The following is a 13070-nucleotide window of genomic DNA, read 5'->3' as shown; positions in this document are numbered from 1 at the left end:
CAAGGAGGGCACCATCTGCACCCTTCAAAGCATTTCCAGAGGCTGGGGGAGGTTGCCCCTCCCCAGCCTGTAACACCTATTTCCAAAGGGAGAGGGTGTAACACCCTGCTCTCAGAGGAAATGCTTTGTTCTGCCTTCCTGGGACTGAACTGCTCAGACCCCAGGAGGGCAGAACCCTGTCTGTGAGGTGGCAGCAGCTGTAGCTGCAGTGCAAGCCTCAGAGAGCTGGTTTGGCAGTATTGGTGGTCCATAGTAGAGCTCCCTGGATGCATGGAATTGGCTCCCCGATACCAGATTTGGAATGGGGGACAATGCCATGATCTTAGACATGTTGCATGACCATAGTCGAAGTTACCATTGTGAAGCTACATATAGGTACTGGCCTATATGTAGTGCACGCGTGTAATGGCATCCCTGCCCTCACAAAGTCCCGGGATATGGCCTTGAACTATGTGGGGGCACCTTTGCTAGTGCAAGGGTTCCCTCACACTTAGTAACTTTGCACCTAACATTCAGCAAGTGAAGGTTAGATATATAGGTGATGACTTATAAGTTACTTAAGTGCAGTGAAAATGGCTGTGAAATAATGTGTGCTTTATTTCACGCAGGCTGCAATGGCAGGCCGGTGTAAGCGTTTGTCTGAGCTCCCTATGGGTAGCAAAAGAAATGCTGCAGACCATATGGATCTCCTGGAACCCCAATGCCCTGGGTACCTAGGTACCATATACTAGGGACTTATAAGGGGGGTCCAGTGTGCCAATTGAAATTGGTAAATGAAGTCACTAGCCTACAGTGACAAATTTAGAAGCAGAGAGAGCATAAGCACTGAGGTTCTGATTAGCAGAGCCTCAGTGACATAGTCAAGCACTATACAGACACAAACATTCATCCATAAACTTTGAGCACTAGGGTCCTAACCAGCAGGATCCCAGTGAGAAAGGCAAAAACATACTCATATACAGGTAAAAATGGGGGTCACATGTCAAGAAAGATGGTACTTTGCTACAGCCAAGACCTCCGCTAAGTTAAGGCTTTCAATTAATAAAGCTAAGACCTAATGCACAACCCTCAATATGACATATTACTACATTAATCAAACATAAGCTCAACATTTCATATTAATAAGCCATTAATAAGCACACTTCGTGAACATTGGCGGCCACTCACGTGATCATACTTTCAAATGCATGCATTATTTTTCTCATTACATTTTCTATGCAAAACCATTACTCAAAATACATGAATATTCATTAATAAATTTTATGAAAACACCGGCGCTAGCAGGGACACAAGGAAAGTGGTGCTGCACTTGGTGCAGTGCCACTTTTCATAAATCATAAATCATAAATCAGCCCCTAAATGTTTCTGATTTTCAAGTGAAACAGCAGCTTCAGGCACAGTACCCTCCTATGGTGTTATACATGGCATCTCTGAAACAAACCTGAAGAAGAGAAGGATGGCTGGCCTCTGTATTTAGCTCATGTAGGTTCATGATGTGACTTTAGGCTGTATCTCTAATATAAATACCTGTTCAAGTCAACCGATTATACTTATAGATAGCAAGAGCATTATATTCTCATCCGGGTGACCCCGCTTGACAGAAGCCCGAAGCGATAAAATATTTATTTCCGAGTGGATCACTCTGTCATTTTCTTGCTGAGTAACATCATGCTCGGACTTGACCTGAACAATTATTTCAAAATCAGCAACTTAATATAAGCGCAATATTTATTTGTAAAAGATGTGACTCATTTCAAGATTATGTAGGGCAAACTTAATTTGTGAGATTTGGAGTCCTGCCAGATGTTCAGCATATTTACTATGTAACTGTGCTCTCTTCAAGTTAGTTGTATTCACATTTATCCTATGAAGACTTCCTACAAATATGGCCTGGATCCATCCTGAGGCCAACACTAGACAACCCTAATGAACCATGTCTACAAGATCTTTATGAACACAGTCAATTACTGTTCCCTTTGCCATACCAGCTTTAGCTTCTGAACCTTGACCACTGAATGTTATTTCCCCTATAAGACAATTATGATCATTCTATCATCCTAATCATTTAGTAACATGTGTGTTTCTGCACTGGGATGATGTTGAATTTTAATTTTGCGTAGCAAAACAAAATCAAGAGAAAATTTAAATATTCCAAAAAAAGGTTTACCAACAACAACCAGAAAAGTATTACCTGCACGCTTGTGTCGTGATAGGCTTTTTGAGGAAGTATTTTCGATTTTGTTTCCGATGTATGTCTAAAAAAATGAGAAAACACGTCGCATGTCAGAATGCATTTTTCCATAAGGAACTTTTAAGGGAATTAACACCAACAAAACAGATAATGTCGAGAGACTAAAATATTGCAGAACCAATTTCTTGGCACAGGCATACTCTGTTTCCTGAATACCACTGGCTTGAGACGCAGGAGTAATTAGATGCTGTGATACAGGGAACACGAGATTTAATAGTCTACAGAACAGTTTCAATAAGAAAACCGTCACAGGCTTCCAAAAATCACAGGTGAGCCGACAGCACAAGACAGTAGGCAAAAATTAAGTTTTAATGGACATTATTGCAAAGGGTGTTGTTCACTGTTAATTGACTCCAAGGCAATAATGGGCCAACGGCGAAAGTGAGGGGGAGTGATGAAGGGAAGGGCAATTAACAGTAGCCCAAATGAACTTGTCTATTGTATATCCCTGCTTCACATCTTCACTAATATATGCAATCACGCAAAAACGGTAGTTAGGGCCTGCAACCTCAGGTTTTTGATTCTCTGCACGTTCCACACAGAGCCTGATAGATATTGAGGGCAGTAAAGCTATTTAAGGACATCATGTATATCTACCACAATCATAAAGAATGAAAACTCATAAATATGTTTAAATTGGTTCATGTCGTCATATTACTTATAGTATTCATTTGTACCTAATTTGGAGAAGATGCACTTTGAATCATGGTCTGCTGCTGCTTATATAACAAGTAAGCTAAAAAATATTCTAATTATAGACCTTTTACACATTAGCTAGAGAGAATTGGTTCTAACGTGTTGTCCCTACACAATACCAAATTGAGCAAATACCTATTTTGATACTTTTTAGGAAGAATGGGCCTGATGTACCAAGAGATAAGTTTCAAAACGTTGTGCCAGATTGCACACATTTTGTGACCTGTGATGTAACCGCTGTACTAAATAGGCTGCTTTGCAAATTCGCCAGTCACAAGGGATTGCAGAAAAGACCTGTGCAATGAATGAGTGAATGAATGAATGAACCAACATTTGTAAAGAGAGTTATTCGCCAATTACTGGTATCTTGGCGCTGTGACAATCAGAACAGAAAATCCCAGCTACCCCTGAACATTGTGTCCGCTAAGAGCAACTAGGAAGCCTCCACCCCACCCCTTGAGTCCAGAAACCTATTTAGGATATAACATAGACTGGTATCTACTTGTGACTACCTGCATTTGGTTGCAAAAACAGGAATGATAACCTGCAAGGTACAGTAGTCCACACTCCCTGTGTTTGAACTCCAAAATGGGATTTTTTAAAAAGCTTTTCATGATCCGTAAAGGAATTGTGGCAAAACAATTGCTTTACGTTTAGGACCATATCAGAGGGAGAAGGTAGCGGACCGCTGAACCACTGCCCCAACCTGGAAGCCACTCAACATGATTCACTTTCTCATTTGCGAATAAGTTACCATCTCCTTTGAGGTGCCAAGAACTGATAAATGATTTGCAATTGTGGTCACAAACGACTAATACGTGGCATTGTGACTGTTAATCAGAATTCAATGTCCTTTTAATGCCCTCTAGTAAGAACTTTTGCTATCCTAAAGTACAAGCCTGAGTAGCAAAGTGGTGTACTGTCAGTAAGCCTCCCAATCATTTGTGCAAGTTTCTCTTACAATTATAGGAAGTGCATTAGTACATAACTTCTCGACCCCTCTGCAGGAGTTTGCAGTCATAGCGTGCACCCCCTTAAGTGAAGTTTTGACCACTTAAATGCCATAGTGACCTGCAGTGAAAACCAGTGTATTAGGACTGCTGCACTATCTTTTACCGCTCAGTCAATCAATCAGTTTTTGTAAAGTGAGGGTCTCAAGGTGCTGTGTGGGAGAGGAGGAACCTCATCCGAAGAGCCACATCTTGAGGTTCTTCCTGAAGATGGAGAGTGATGGACTTTGTCGGAGGTGCAGGGTGAGGTTGTTCCAGCCCTTTGCTGCGGTGTAGGTGAAGGATCATCTTCTGGCGTTTTTTTAACGAATATGATGGATGGTGGCCAGGGCAAGCTAGGCAGAGCGGAGGGATGTGGCGGGGCTGTGGAAGGCGATGCAGTGGTTCAGGTAGGCTGGTCCTGTGTTGTGTATGGCCTTGTTCGTGTGGGTGAGTAGCTTGAAGGTGATCCGTTTCTCATCCTGGAGCCAGTGAAGGATCCTCAGATGTTGGGAGATATGTTCTCACCGTGGGAGCTCCAGGATGAGTCTGACGGCGGCATTCACGATGAGTTGTACTTTTTTTATGTTTCTAGTCGAGGTGCTGGAGTAGAGGGCGTTTGCATAGTCAAGCTTGCTTATTAATAAGGCATGGGTGACTGTTCTGCAGCAGTCTGCTGAGATCCATCTGAAGATCTTCAAAGTTTGCACACTGTGTGCCAGCAGGAGGAGGCAACTGAGTTTACCTGGCGGGTCATGGATGGGGAGGAGTTGATGATGATGCCTAGGATGCAGGCTTGCTCAGTTGGTGATGAGGGATGTGGGCCACCAGTAGTCATCCCAAGCTGAGGTGGCATTTCCGAAGATGATGAGCTCAGTCTTGTCGGAGTTGAGCTTGAGGCAGCTTTCTCTCATCCAGGTGGCAACAGCTTCCATTCCAAAGTGGAAGTTCATTTTGGCCGTGTCCGAGTCTTCAGTGAGGAAAATGATGAGTTGTGTGTCATCTGCATATGACACGATGTTCATACCATGGCTTCCGACGATAGCTGCGAGAGGGGCCATGTATATGTTGAACAGTGAGAGGTCGAGGAGTATGAGCGCTGCAGTGTGGCTGCAATCTAGGAGTTATTGAATGGCATCAGTGGCTGCCAAAAGGGCTGTTTCCGTGCTGTGGGTGCTGTGGAAACTGGATGGAAGCTGTCCAGGGAGTTGTTGGCCTCGATGAAATTCCGTAGTTGTGTGCTGGTTGCTTTTCCAGTATTTTGGTGGAGTAGGGTAGCAGCAAGATGGGCCAGAAATTCCTTAGTTCTGATGGGTTGGCAGAAGATTTCTTCAGGAGAAGGTGTAATTCAGCGTGTTTCCAGTCTTCAGGGAAGGTGCCAGTGTTGATGGAGCAGTTCATTGTGTTTTGGAACTCAGGAGCGATCAACGTGCTGGCTCTGATGTATATGTGGTGTGAGCTGGGGTTCATGGGGGCTCCGGAGTGGGTGCTGTTCATAATGCTGATTGTTTCCTCTGTGGTAAGCGTGGATGAGCTTTGGATGGTCTGGGTTGGCTCTGGGGGGTGGGTTGGTTGCAGGTTCTTGTGCCAGGATTTTCCGGGAGGAAGCTGTTGTAGATGTCCACGATCTTGCGGTGGAAAAAGGTGGCCAGTTTGTTGCAGAGGTCCTCTGACGGGGGATGCTGGTGGCTTCGGAGGGGGGATTTGTTAACTCATTGATGACTGAGAAGAGTTCCTTAGAGTTGTGTGTGGATGAGTTGATGCAATCCGGAGTGCATCCTTCCTTGCGTTCTTGATTTTTCGGCGGTGGGCGGCGGTTGCGGCTCTGAAGGAGTCGAGGTCTTCACTGGTTTGGCTGTTCCTCCATTTTTTCCCTAAAAGTCTGCGAGTACACTTTGATTCTTGGAGTTTGGTGGTGAACCAGCTGGCTTTCTTAGCTACGCGTTTGGCCGATGTCAGCTGAAGGGGAGCTAGAGTGTTGGCGCATTTGGTCATCCATGCGTTGAGAATGCACGCTGCTGTGTTGTCATCGGAGTGAGGAGGGATTTGTCGAGAGATGAGGTGAGTTGCTCGTTGGTGATTTTGTTCTATTTCCTGTGGGAGGCCTTTGGGGTGTGGCTGCTGGGTGCGGTGATTGTGAAGTGTATACAACGTGGTCAGTCCATTCTGGGGTTGGTGATGTGGTTGCTTGAGTTGAAGATGGGGTCCAGTGTTGCTTGAGGTGAAGATGGGGTCCAGTGTGTGTCCTGTGATGTGTGTGGGTGAGGAGACCAGCTCTCTGAGGCCAAAGGTGGCGAAGCTGTCGAGTAGAGTGGTGGTGTTTGGGTCGGCATGGTCCTCGAGGAGGAAACTCAAGTCGCTAAGGAGGAGGTAGTCGTCTGACGCCAGGGCCTGGGGGATAGTGTTGTCTACAACATCGTCTATGAATGCTGGGCGGGCCGGGTGGCCTGTACACCAGAGTGCCACGAATGGTGTGGTTGAAGTGAACCAGGAAGTGAAGGTGTTCCATGATGGTGCATTGTTCTTCTGGGACGGCCTTCACACATAGTGTAAGATTGCAAGTCCTTCACCAGGGGGAGGGCCGGACCCTTCTTAGGATGCTGTACCTGTCTGCAATGGCGATGGCAATGTCTGGTCCCAAGATGGAGTTGACCTAGGTCTCGGTAAGGAAGGCGATGTCCGGTTGGGTCGTGTTGATCAGATCCCAGAGTTCAGTGGCATGTTTGTAGAGGAAACGGATGTTCAGGAGCAGGCAGTTGATGGGGTTGTGGAGGATGTTGGTATCTTTGTGTGCAGAGAGTACCTTCAGCTTGTTGAGGCTGTTGCTGAAGTTGCAGTTCCCACAAGTGAAAGGTCTGTGGGTGTCCTTGGGGAAGATGGTGCAGCAGTTGCTGAGATGTCCGGTGTTGAGGCGGAGGAGGATCTCCACGACATAACAGAGGCTGGCCAGGTGGTGGTTTAATGGAAATCCAGGATTCCTGGCACTGGGCGCGGTCTGGTTGCAAACGAGTGCAGACGGGCTTGCCTTTTGTGTGCCTTTGGTGTGCCTTTGGCGCGCCAGCAATGCATCTGCGCTGCTGTCGCCATTAAGTAGGAGAGGAGGGTGCGAGTGGATCTGAGAGGCGGTGTAGGAGGCTGGACTGGCTTGTAGTGAGTACCAAGGGGTACTTACACCTTGCACCAGGCCCAGGTATCCCTTATTAGTGTATAGGGGTGTCTAGCAGCTTAGTCTCATAGAAAAGGTAGCTTAGCAGAGCAGCTTAGGCTGAACTAGGAGACGAGTGAAGCTCCTACAGTACCACTAGTGTCACTTGCACAATATCATAAGAAAACACAATACACAGATATACTAAAAATAAAGGTACTTTATTTTTATGACAATATGCCAAAGTATCTCAGTGAGTACCCTCAGTATGAGGATAGCAAATATACACAAGATATATGTACACAATACCAAAAATATGCAGTATAGCAATAGAAAACAGTGCAAACAATGTATAGTTACAATAGGATGCAATGGGAGCACATAGAGATAGGGGCAACACAAACCATATACTCCAAAAGTGGACTGCGAACCACGAATGGACCCCAAACCTATGTTACCTTGTAGAGGGTCGCTGGGACTCTAAGAAAACAGTGAGGGTTAGAAAAATAGCCCACCCCAAGACCCTGAAAAGTGAGTGCAAAGTGCACTAAAGTTCCCCAAAGAGCACAGAAGTTGTGATAGGGGAATCCTGCAGGAAAGACCAACACCAGCAATGCAACAATGATGGATTTCCAGACGAGAGTACCTGTGGAACAAGGGGACCAAATCCAAAAGTCACGATCAAGTCGAGAGTGGGCAGATGCCCACGAAATGCCAGCTGTGGGTGCAAAGAAGCTGCTACTGGACAGTAGAAGCTGAGGATTCTGCAAGAACGACAATGGCTAGAAACGTCCCCTTTGGAGGATGGATGTTCCACATCGTGAAGAGTTGTACAGAAGTGTTTTCCTGAGGAAAGACCGCAAACAAGCCTTGCTAGCTGCAAAGCGTGCGGTTAGGGTTTTTGGATGCTGCTGTGGCCCAGGAGGGACCAGGATGTCACCAGTTGCATGAGAGGACAGAAGGGGCGTCCAGCAAGACAAGGAGCCCTCTCAGAAGCAAGCAGCACCCGGAGAAGTGCCAGAACAGGCACTACAAAGTGGAGTGAAATGGTGCTCACCCGAAGTTGCACAAGAGAGTCCCACACCGCCGGAGGACAACTCAGGAGGTTGTGCAATGCAGGTTAGAGTGCCGTGGACCCAGGCTTGGCTGTGCACAAAGGAAATCCTGGAAAAGTGCACAGGAGCCGGTGCAGCTGCAAAACACACGGTTCCCAGCAATGCAGTCTGGCGTGGGGAGGCAAGGACTTACCTCCACCAAACTTGGACTGAAGAGTCACTGGACTGTGGGAGTCACTTGGACAGAGTTGCTGAGTTCAAGGGACCTCGCTCGTTGTGCTGAGAGGAGACCCAGAGGACCGGTGATGCAGTTCTTTGGTGCCTGCGGTTGCAGGGGGACGATTCCGTCGACCCACGGGAGATTTCTTCAGAGCTTCTAGTGCAAAGAGGAGGCAGACTACCCCCACAGCATGCACCACCAGGAAAACAGTCGAGAAGGCGGCAGGATCAGCGTTACAGTGTCGCAGTAGTCGTCTTTGCTACTTTGTTGCAGTTTTGCAGGCTTCCAGCACGGTCAGCAGTCGATTCCTTGGCAGAAGGTGAAGAGAGAGATGCAGAGGAACTCTGATGAGCTCTTGCATTCGTTATCTAAGGAATTCCCCAAAGCAGAGACCCTAAATAGCCAGAAAAGAGGGTTTGGCTACTTATGAGAGAGGATAGGCTAGCAACACCTGAAGGAGCCTATCAGAAGGAGTCTCTGACGTCACCTGCTGGCCCTGGCCACTCAGAGCAGTCCAGTGTGCCAGCAGCACCTCTGTTTCCAAGATGGCATAGGTCTGGAGCACACTGGAGGAGCTCTGGGCATCTCCCAGGGGAGTCGCAGGTCAGGGGAGTGGTCACTCCCCTTTCCTTTGTCCAGTTTCGCGCCAGAGCAGGGCTGAGGGGTCCCTGAACCGGTGTAGACTGGTTTATGCAGAAATGGGCACCATCTGTGCCCATGAAAGCATTTCCAGAGGCTGGGGGAGGCTACTCCTCCCCTGCCTTCACAACTTTTTCCAAAGGGAGAGGGTGTAACACCCTCTCTCTGAGGAAGTCCTTTGTTCTGCCTTCCTGGGCCAGGCCTGGCTGGACCCCAGGAGGGCAGAAACCTGTCTGAGGGGTTGGCAGCAGCAGCAGCTGCAGTGAAACCCCGGGAAAGGCAGTTTGGCAGTACCAGGGTCTGTGCTAGAGACCCGTGGGATCATGGGATTGTGCCAACAATGCCAGGATGGCATGGAGGGGGCAATTCCATGATCTTAGACATGTTACATGGCCATATTCGGAGTTGCCATTGTGAAGCTATACATAGGTAGTGACCTATGTATAGTGCACGCGTGTAATGGTGTCCCCGCACTCACAAAGTCCGGGGAATTTGTCCTGAACAATGTGGGAGCACCTTGGCTAGTGCTAGGGTGCCCACAAACTAAGTAACTTAGCACCCAACCTTTAGTAGGTAAAGGTTAGACATATAGGTGACTTATAAGTTACTTAAGTGCAGTGAAAATGGCTGTGAAATAATGTGTGCATTATTTCACTCAGGCTGCAGTGGCAGGCCTGTGAAGAATTGTCAGAGCTCCCTATGGGTGGCAAAAGAAATGCTGCAGCCCATAGGGATCTCCTGGAACCCCAATACACTGGGTACCTCAGTACCATATACTAGGGAATTATAAGGGTGTTCCAGTATGCCAATGTAAATTGGTGAAATTGGTCACTTACCTGTTAGTGACAATCTGGAAAGAAATGAGAGAGCATAACCACTGAGGTTCTGGATAGCAGAGCCTCAGTGAGACAGTTAGTCATAACACAGGTAACACATACAGGGCACACTTATGAGCACTGGGGCCCTGGCTGGCAGGGTCCCAGTGACACATACAACTAAAACAACATATATACAGTGAAAAATGGGGATAACATGCCAGGCAAGATGGTACTTTCCTACAGGCGGGAGGGTGGAAAAGTTGTTTCGTGGGAAGGGCGGCAGGACCTCAGAGCCCGAAGAGGCATGGGAGGGGGAGAGACGAAAAGCAAGAGAGATTGAATAAAAGGAAAAATGAGTGAAAAAAAGGCAGAAAAAGCAAGAGCAAAAAGAGAGACAGAGAGAAAAATACTTACTTGTGATGGTCACTAGACCACCAGGGATGAGGCACAGGGACAAGCCTGCCAGTGGATGAGGGCCTCGAACTGAGAGTCGGGAGGCTCTCAGTTTGTCCCAGGCAGAAGGCAGCAGCGGCACCCAGAGGAGCTGGGGAGGGCAGCAGACGCTGACCAGGAGGTTAGTGCAGTTGTCCCTGCTGTTCTTTCTTCAGCACAGCTTGGCGGGTTCGCACCAACAAGGGAGAGTTTGTATTTTTTAAGCGGGTACTTGATTCATTTCATGTAGGACAGTTCCAAATGTTAAATCGGTTGCATAATTAAAATGACAAACTATCAGCCATAAGCATATCAACCAAGCCTTTCACTACATATTCTGGTACCTCTGCTTCTAGTGCTTCAAAATTCATAAAATTCATATATTAAGACAGCATCCTTTCATCCTATTCCAGCATCATTTGCTTCCTACAGCAGCATTTTAAGAGCTGCATTTTTACTGACTTGTTGCATAAGCTTGATTAACTGAGAAGTTTCTCCTTGTCCATGCAGAATTTTATAGATTTTTCAAAGTCAGCTGATCGAACGGGGTTGCATAACCAAGAAAGTTAAACATTCAGGGGTGAAGCACTAAACTTGGTTAACCTTCTCAGATATTGCCTAATGACAGTAATGCACTGCATCAATTCTTATAGTCCTCACTTTTAAATTTCTGTGTTTCCCTAATAAATATTTGTGTCCTCAGAGCAGCACCGGTAGGAAGCCCAATTCGGTGCTATATTGAGCTACCCGGTTTTCAAGAAGCATCTTTCTTTGTATTGAACATTGCAGAGATGTTGCAGAGCACTGGAATACAACCACAGTCCTAGTCCATATATGGAGCATGTGTCATCACTGACATGCAGCTTGTCAATTCCAATCCTGCTTCATGGTTGGAAGCTCAAAAAGGTGTGTGCCCAGTAAAATATTTTCATTGATGTAGGTAATTAGGAGGTTTTCCTGTCATAAGGACCTCTTGGACCAGAGTTGCTCACCCCTGGTTTTAGCTGTTTTACATTTTCATATTTTATTCTATTTAGCAAAGTTGCTTTTAGCAATGACATTCACATGCAATTCTTGCATGATCATTCTCTATGAATCTGTGGTATGAGTTGGTTGTTTAGTTAGGCTTTGCACGCCATGTAATCTGTACTTTATGTTGAAGGCTAGGAACATTGTGCATGATATCCTAGTTCTTATGTTGCCCATTCAGGAGACAGCTTCTAGCACCTAGAGACAGCATTGCATCAAAACCATGGCTCCAACACAGTATAACTTTATTATATAAACTATGCACAGACCCAGAAGGGACTGAGGGCATTACAACCACAACCGTTCTGGGCTGAATTGTGTGCAACATGCAGCTTGCTGACACTAACTTACTAGACTCATGGCAGGATTGACATCTATACCACAGGCTGACTCCTGACATGTCTTCAGGTATGGGGTTGGAGTTAATCCCCTAGATTGGGCCAGGAAGAAGGGTACACCTGCTATGCTCTCAGCGTACATTAGAGATAGGCAGGTAGGTAACATCCAGAACTTCTAGAACATCTAGAACCACATTCACCATTGTTAGATTGTTTATCTTCTTTACCATGTTTGTAATTCTTATTACTTTGCTTTGTTTCATCTGCCTAATTATTGCAGCTCAATATCTATATGTCAGATTGTGACTGTTTTGAGAAATGTATTGGAAAACTATCTTGCATCTTTTTGTATACCACCTTGGCATGCATGCCTAATTCCACAAAAGGATAAAACCTGTTTCTACAATTTCCCGAGTGTCATGCTCATGTTGTCACTTTACAGCCTGACCTAAAGCTGCTTGAGAAATTCAAGTAACAATATTTATGTAAATGATATTTAGGACACAGTATTTCTTCCAAACAATTCTGCTAAAACAATATTCTGACTTTCAACCCTTCCTAGCCCTCAAAACTTTCTTCTGCCATCCCATTCCTTCCTGCCCATGCATAACGCTATTGCTGGCTCTGGCCTGTCACCCTGAATCTTCCTCGGTGTCTGCCCATTTATATAGAGGAAAGATATTGTGCGCCTTTGACACAGCACCAGTATGGCCCATAACAGCAAGAGAACAGTATGCGTTGAGTCAACAGCATAATGGTGAGTATATGTAGAAGAAAGGCCCTTTAGTTGGAATTCAGACTGGAACTACAAAAGGTTATAGGTAGGTCATATTCTTAATGGAGGTGCATGACAAAATTAACTGTCCTACCCAGTAGTAACAAAGAATATGTATTTGAATTTGGCTGAAAGGGCTCCCTGCCAAGTTTACCTATAAGATGATCCTTGCTGAGAATCAATCTACTGAAAGCAGAAATCGCACTACCACAAGCAGAAAATCCATCTTTTTTTACTTGAATTGGAATAGAAGTATAATACATCATCCATAAACTGGCCTGGAGTCCCCCCTAAGGAAGTTTGACTGAGAGTGCTAGCAGCCCTATTTTGCATAGTGATAAGGATGAAAAGTGATACAGTGGGATGTTGTGAAATGCACAGTGATGAAGTGTTGGATGGCGTGTTGAGGTGTAATATTTTCTGATTTTATGTTGCGTAGTATATGGTAAGCTTATCTGAACTGGAGTGGTGTAAGGTAGTGTGGTTAGAAGTGGGGCGGTTTGTTTTTTTGTATCTTGTTGCTTGGTATGGTGTGAAATAGATTTGCATGGGGTGGATTGGTGTGGTCTAGTACGGTGCTGCAGAGTGAGGTAGGGATGATGTCGCATTGTATCGGAAGGTGCCAGGGGATGATTGTATGAATTGCTATTGTGTATCATTGCTTAATGGTTACATGTTGTGTT

The 13070-nt window shown here is 45.9% G+C and overlaps 1 protein-coding gene across 5 annotated transcripts in view; it reads right to left on the bottom strand.

The window, feature by feature from the left end:
* Positions 1–13070, bottom strand: part of LOC138296696 (adhesion G protein-coupled receptor F5-like) — a 1100568-nt gene that overhangs the window by 905424 nt on the left and 182074 nt on the right. For all 5 annotated transcript variants that reach the window (XM_069236068.1, XM_069236070.1, XM_069236069.1 and 2 more), the window contains one exon: positions 2192–2255. In XM_069236068.1, coding sequence (XP_069092169.1) covers positions 2192–2255 — 64 coding nt within the window. The remainder of the gene's footprint in view (positions 1–2191; positions 2256–13070) is intronic.

Source organism: Pleurodeles waltl, chromosome 5, assembly GCF_031143425.1.
Source record: "Pleurodeles waltl isolate 20211129_DDA chromosome 5, aPleWal1.hap1.20221129, whole genome shotgun sequence".
Classification (NCBI taxonomy): domain Eukaryota; kingdom Metazoa; phylum Chordata; class Amphibia; order Caudata; family Salamandridae; genus Pleurodeles; species Pleurodeles waltl.
The sequence above is the reverse complement of the archived record's forward strand: the minus strand, read 5'-3'. Positions and strand labels throughout refer to the sequence as shown.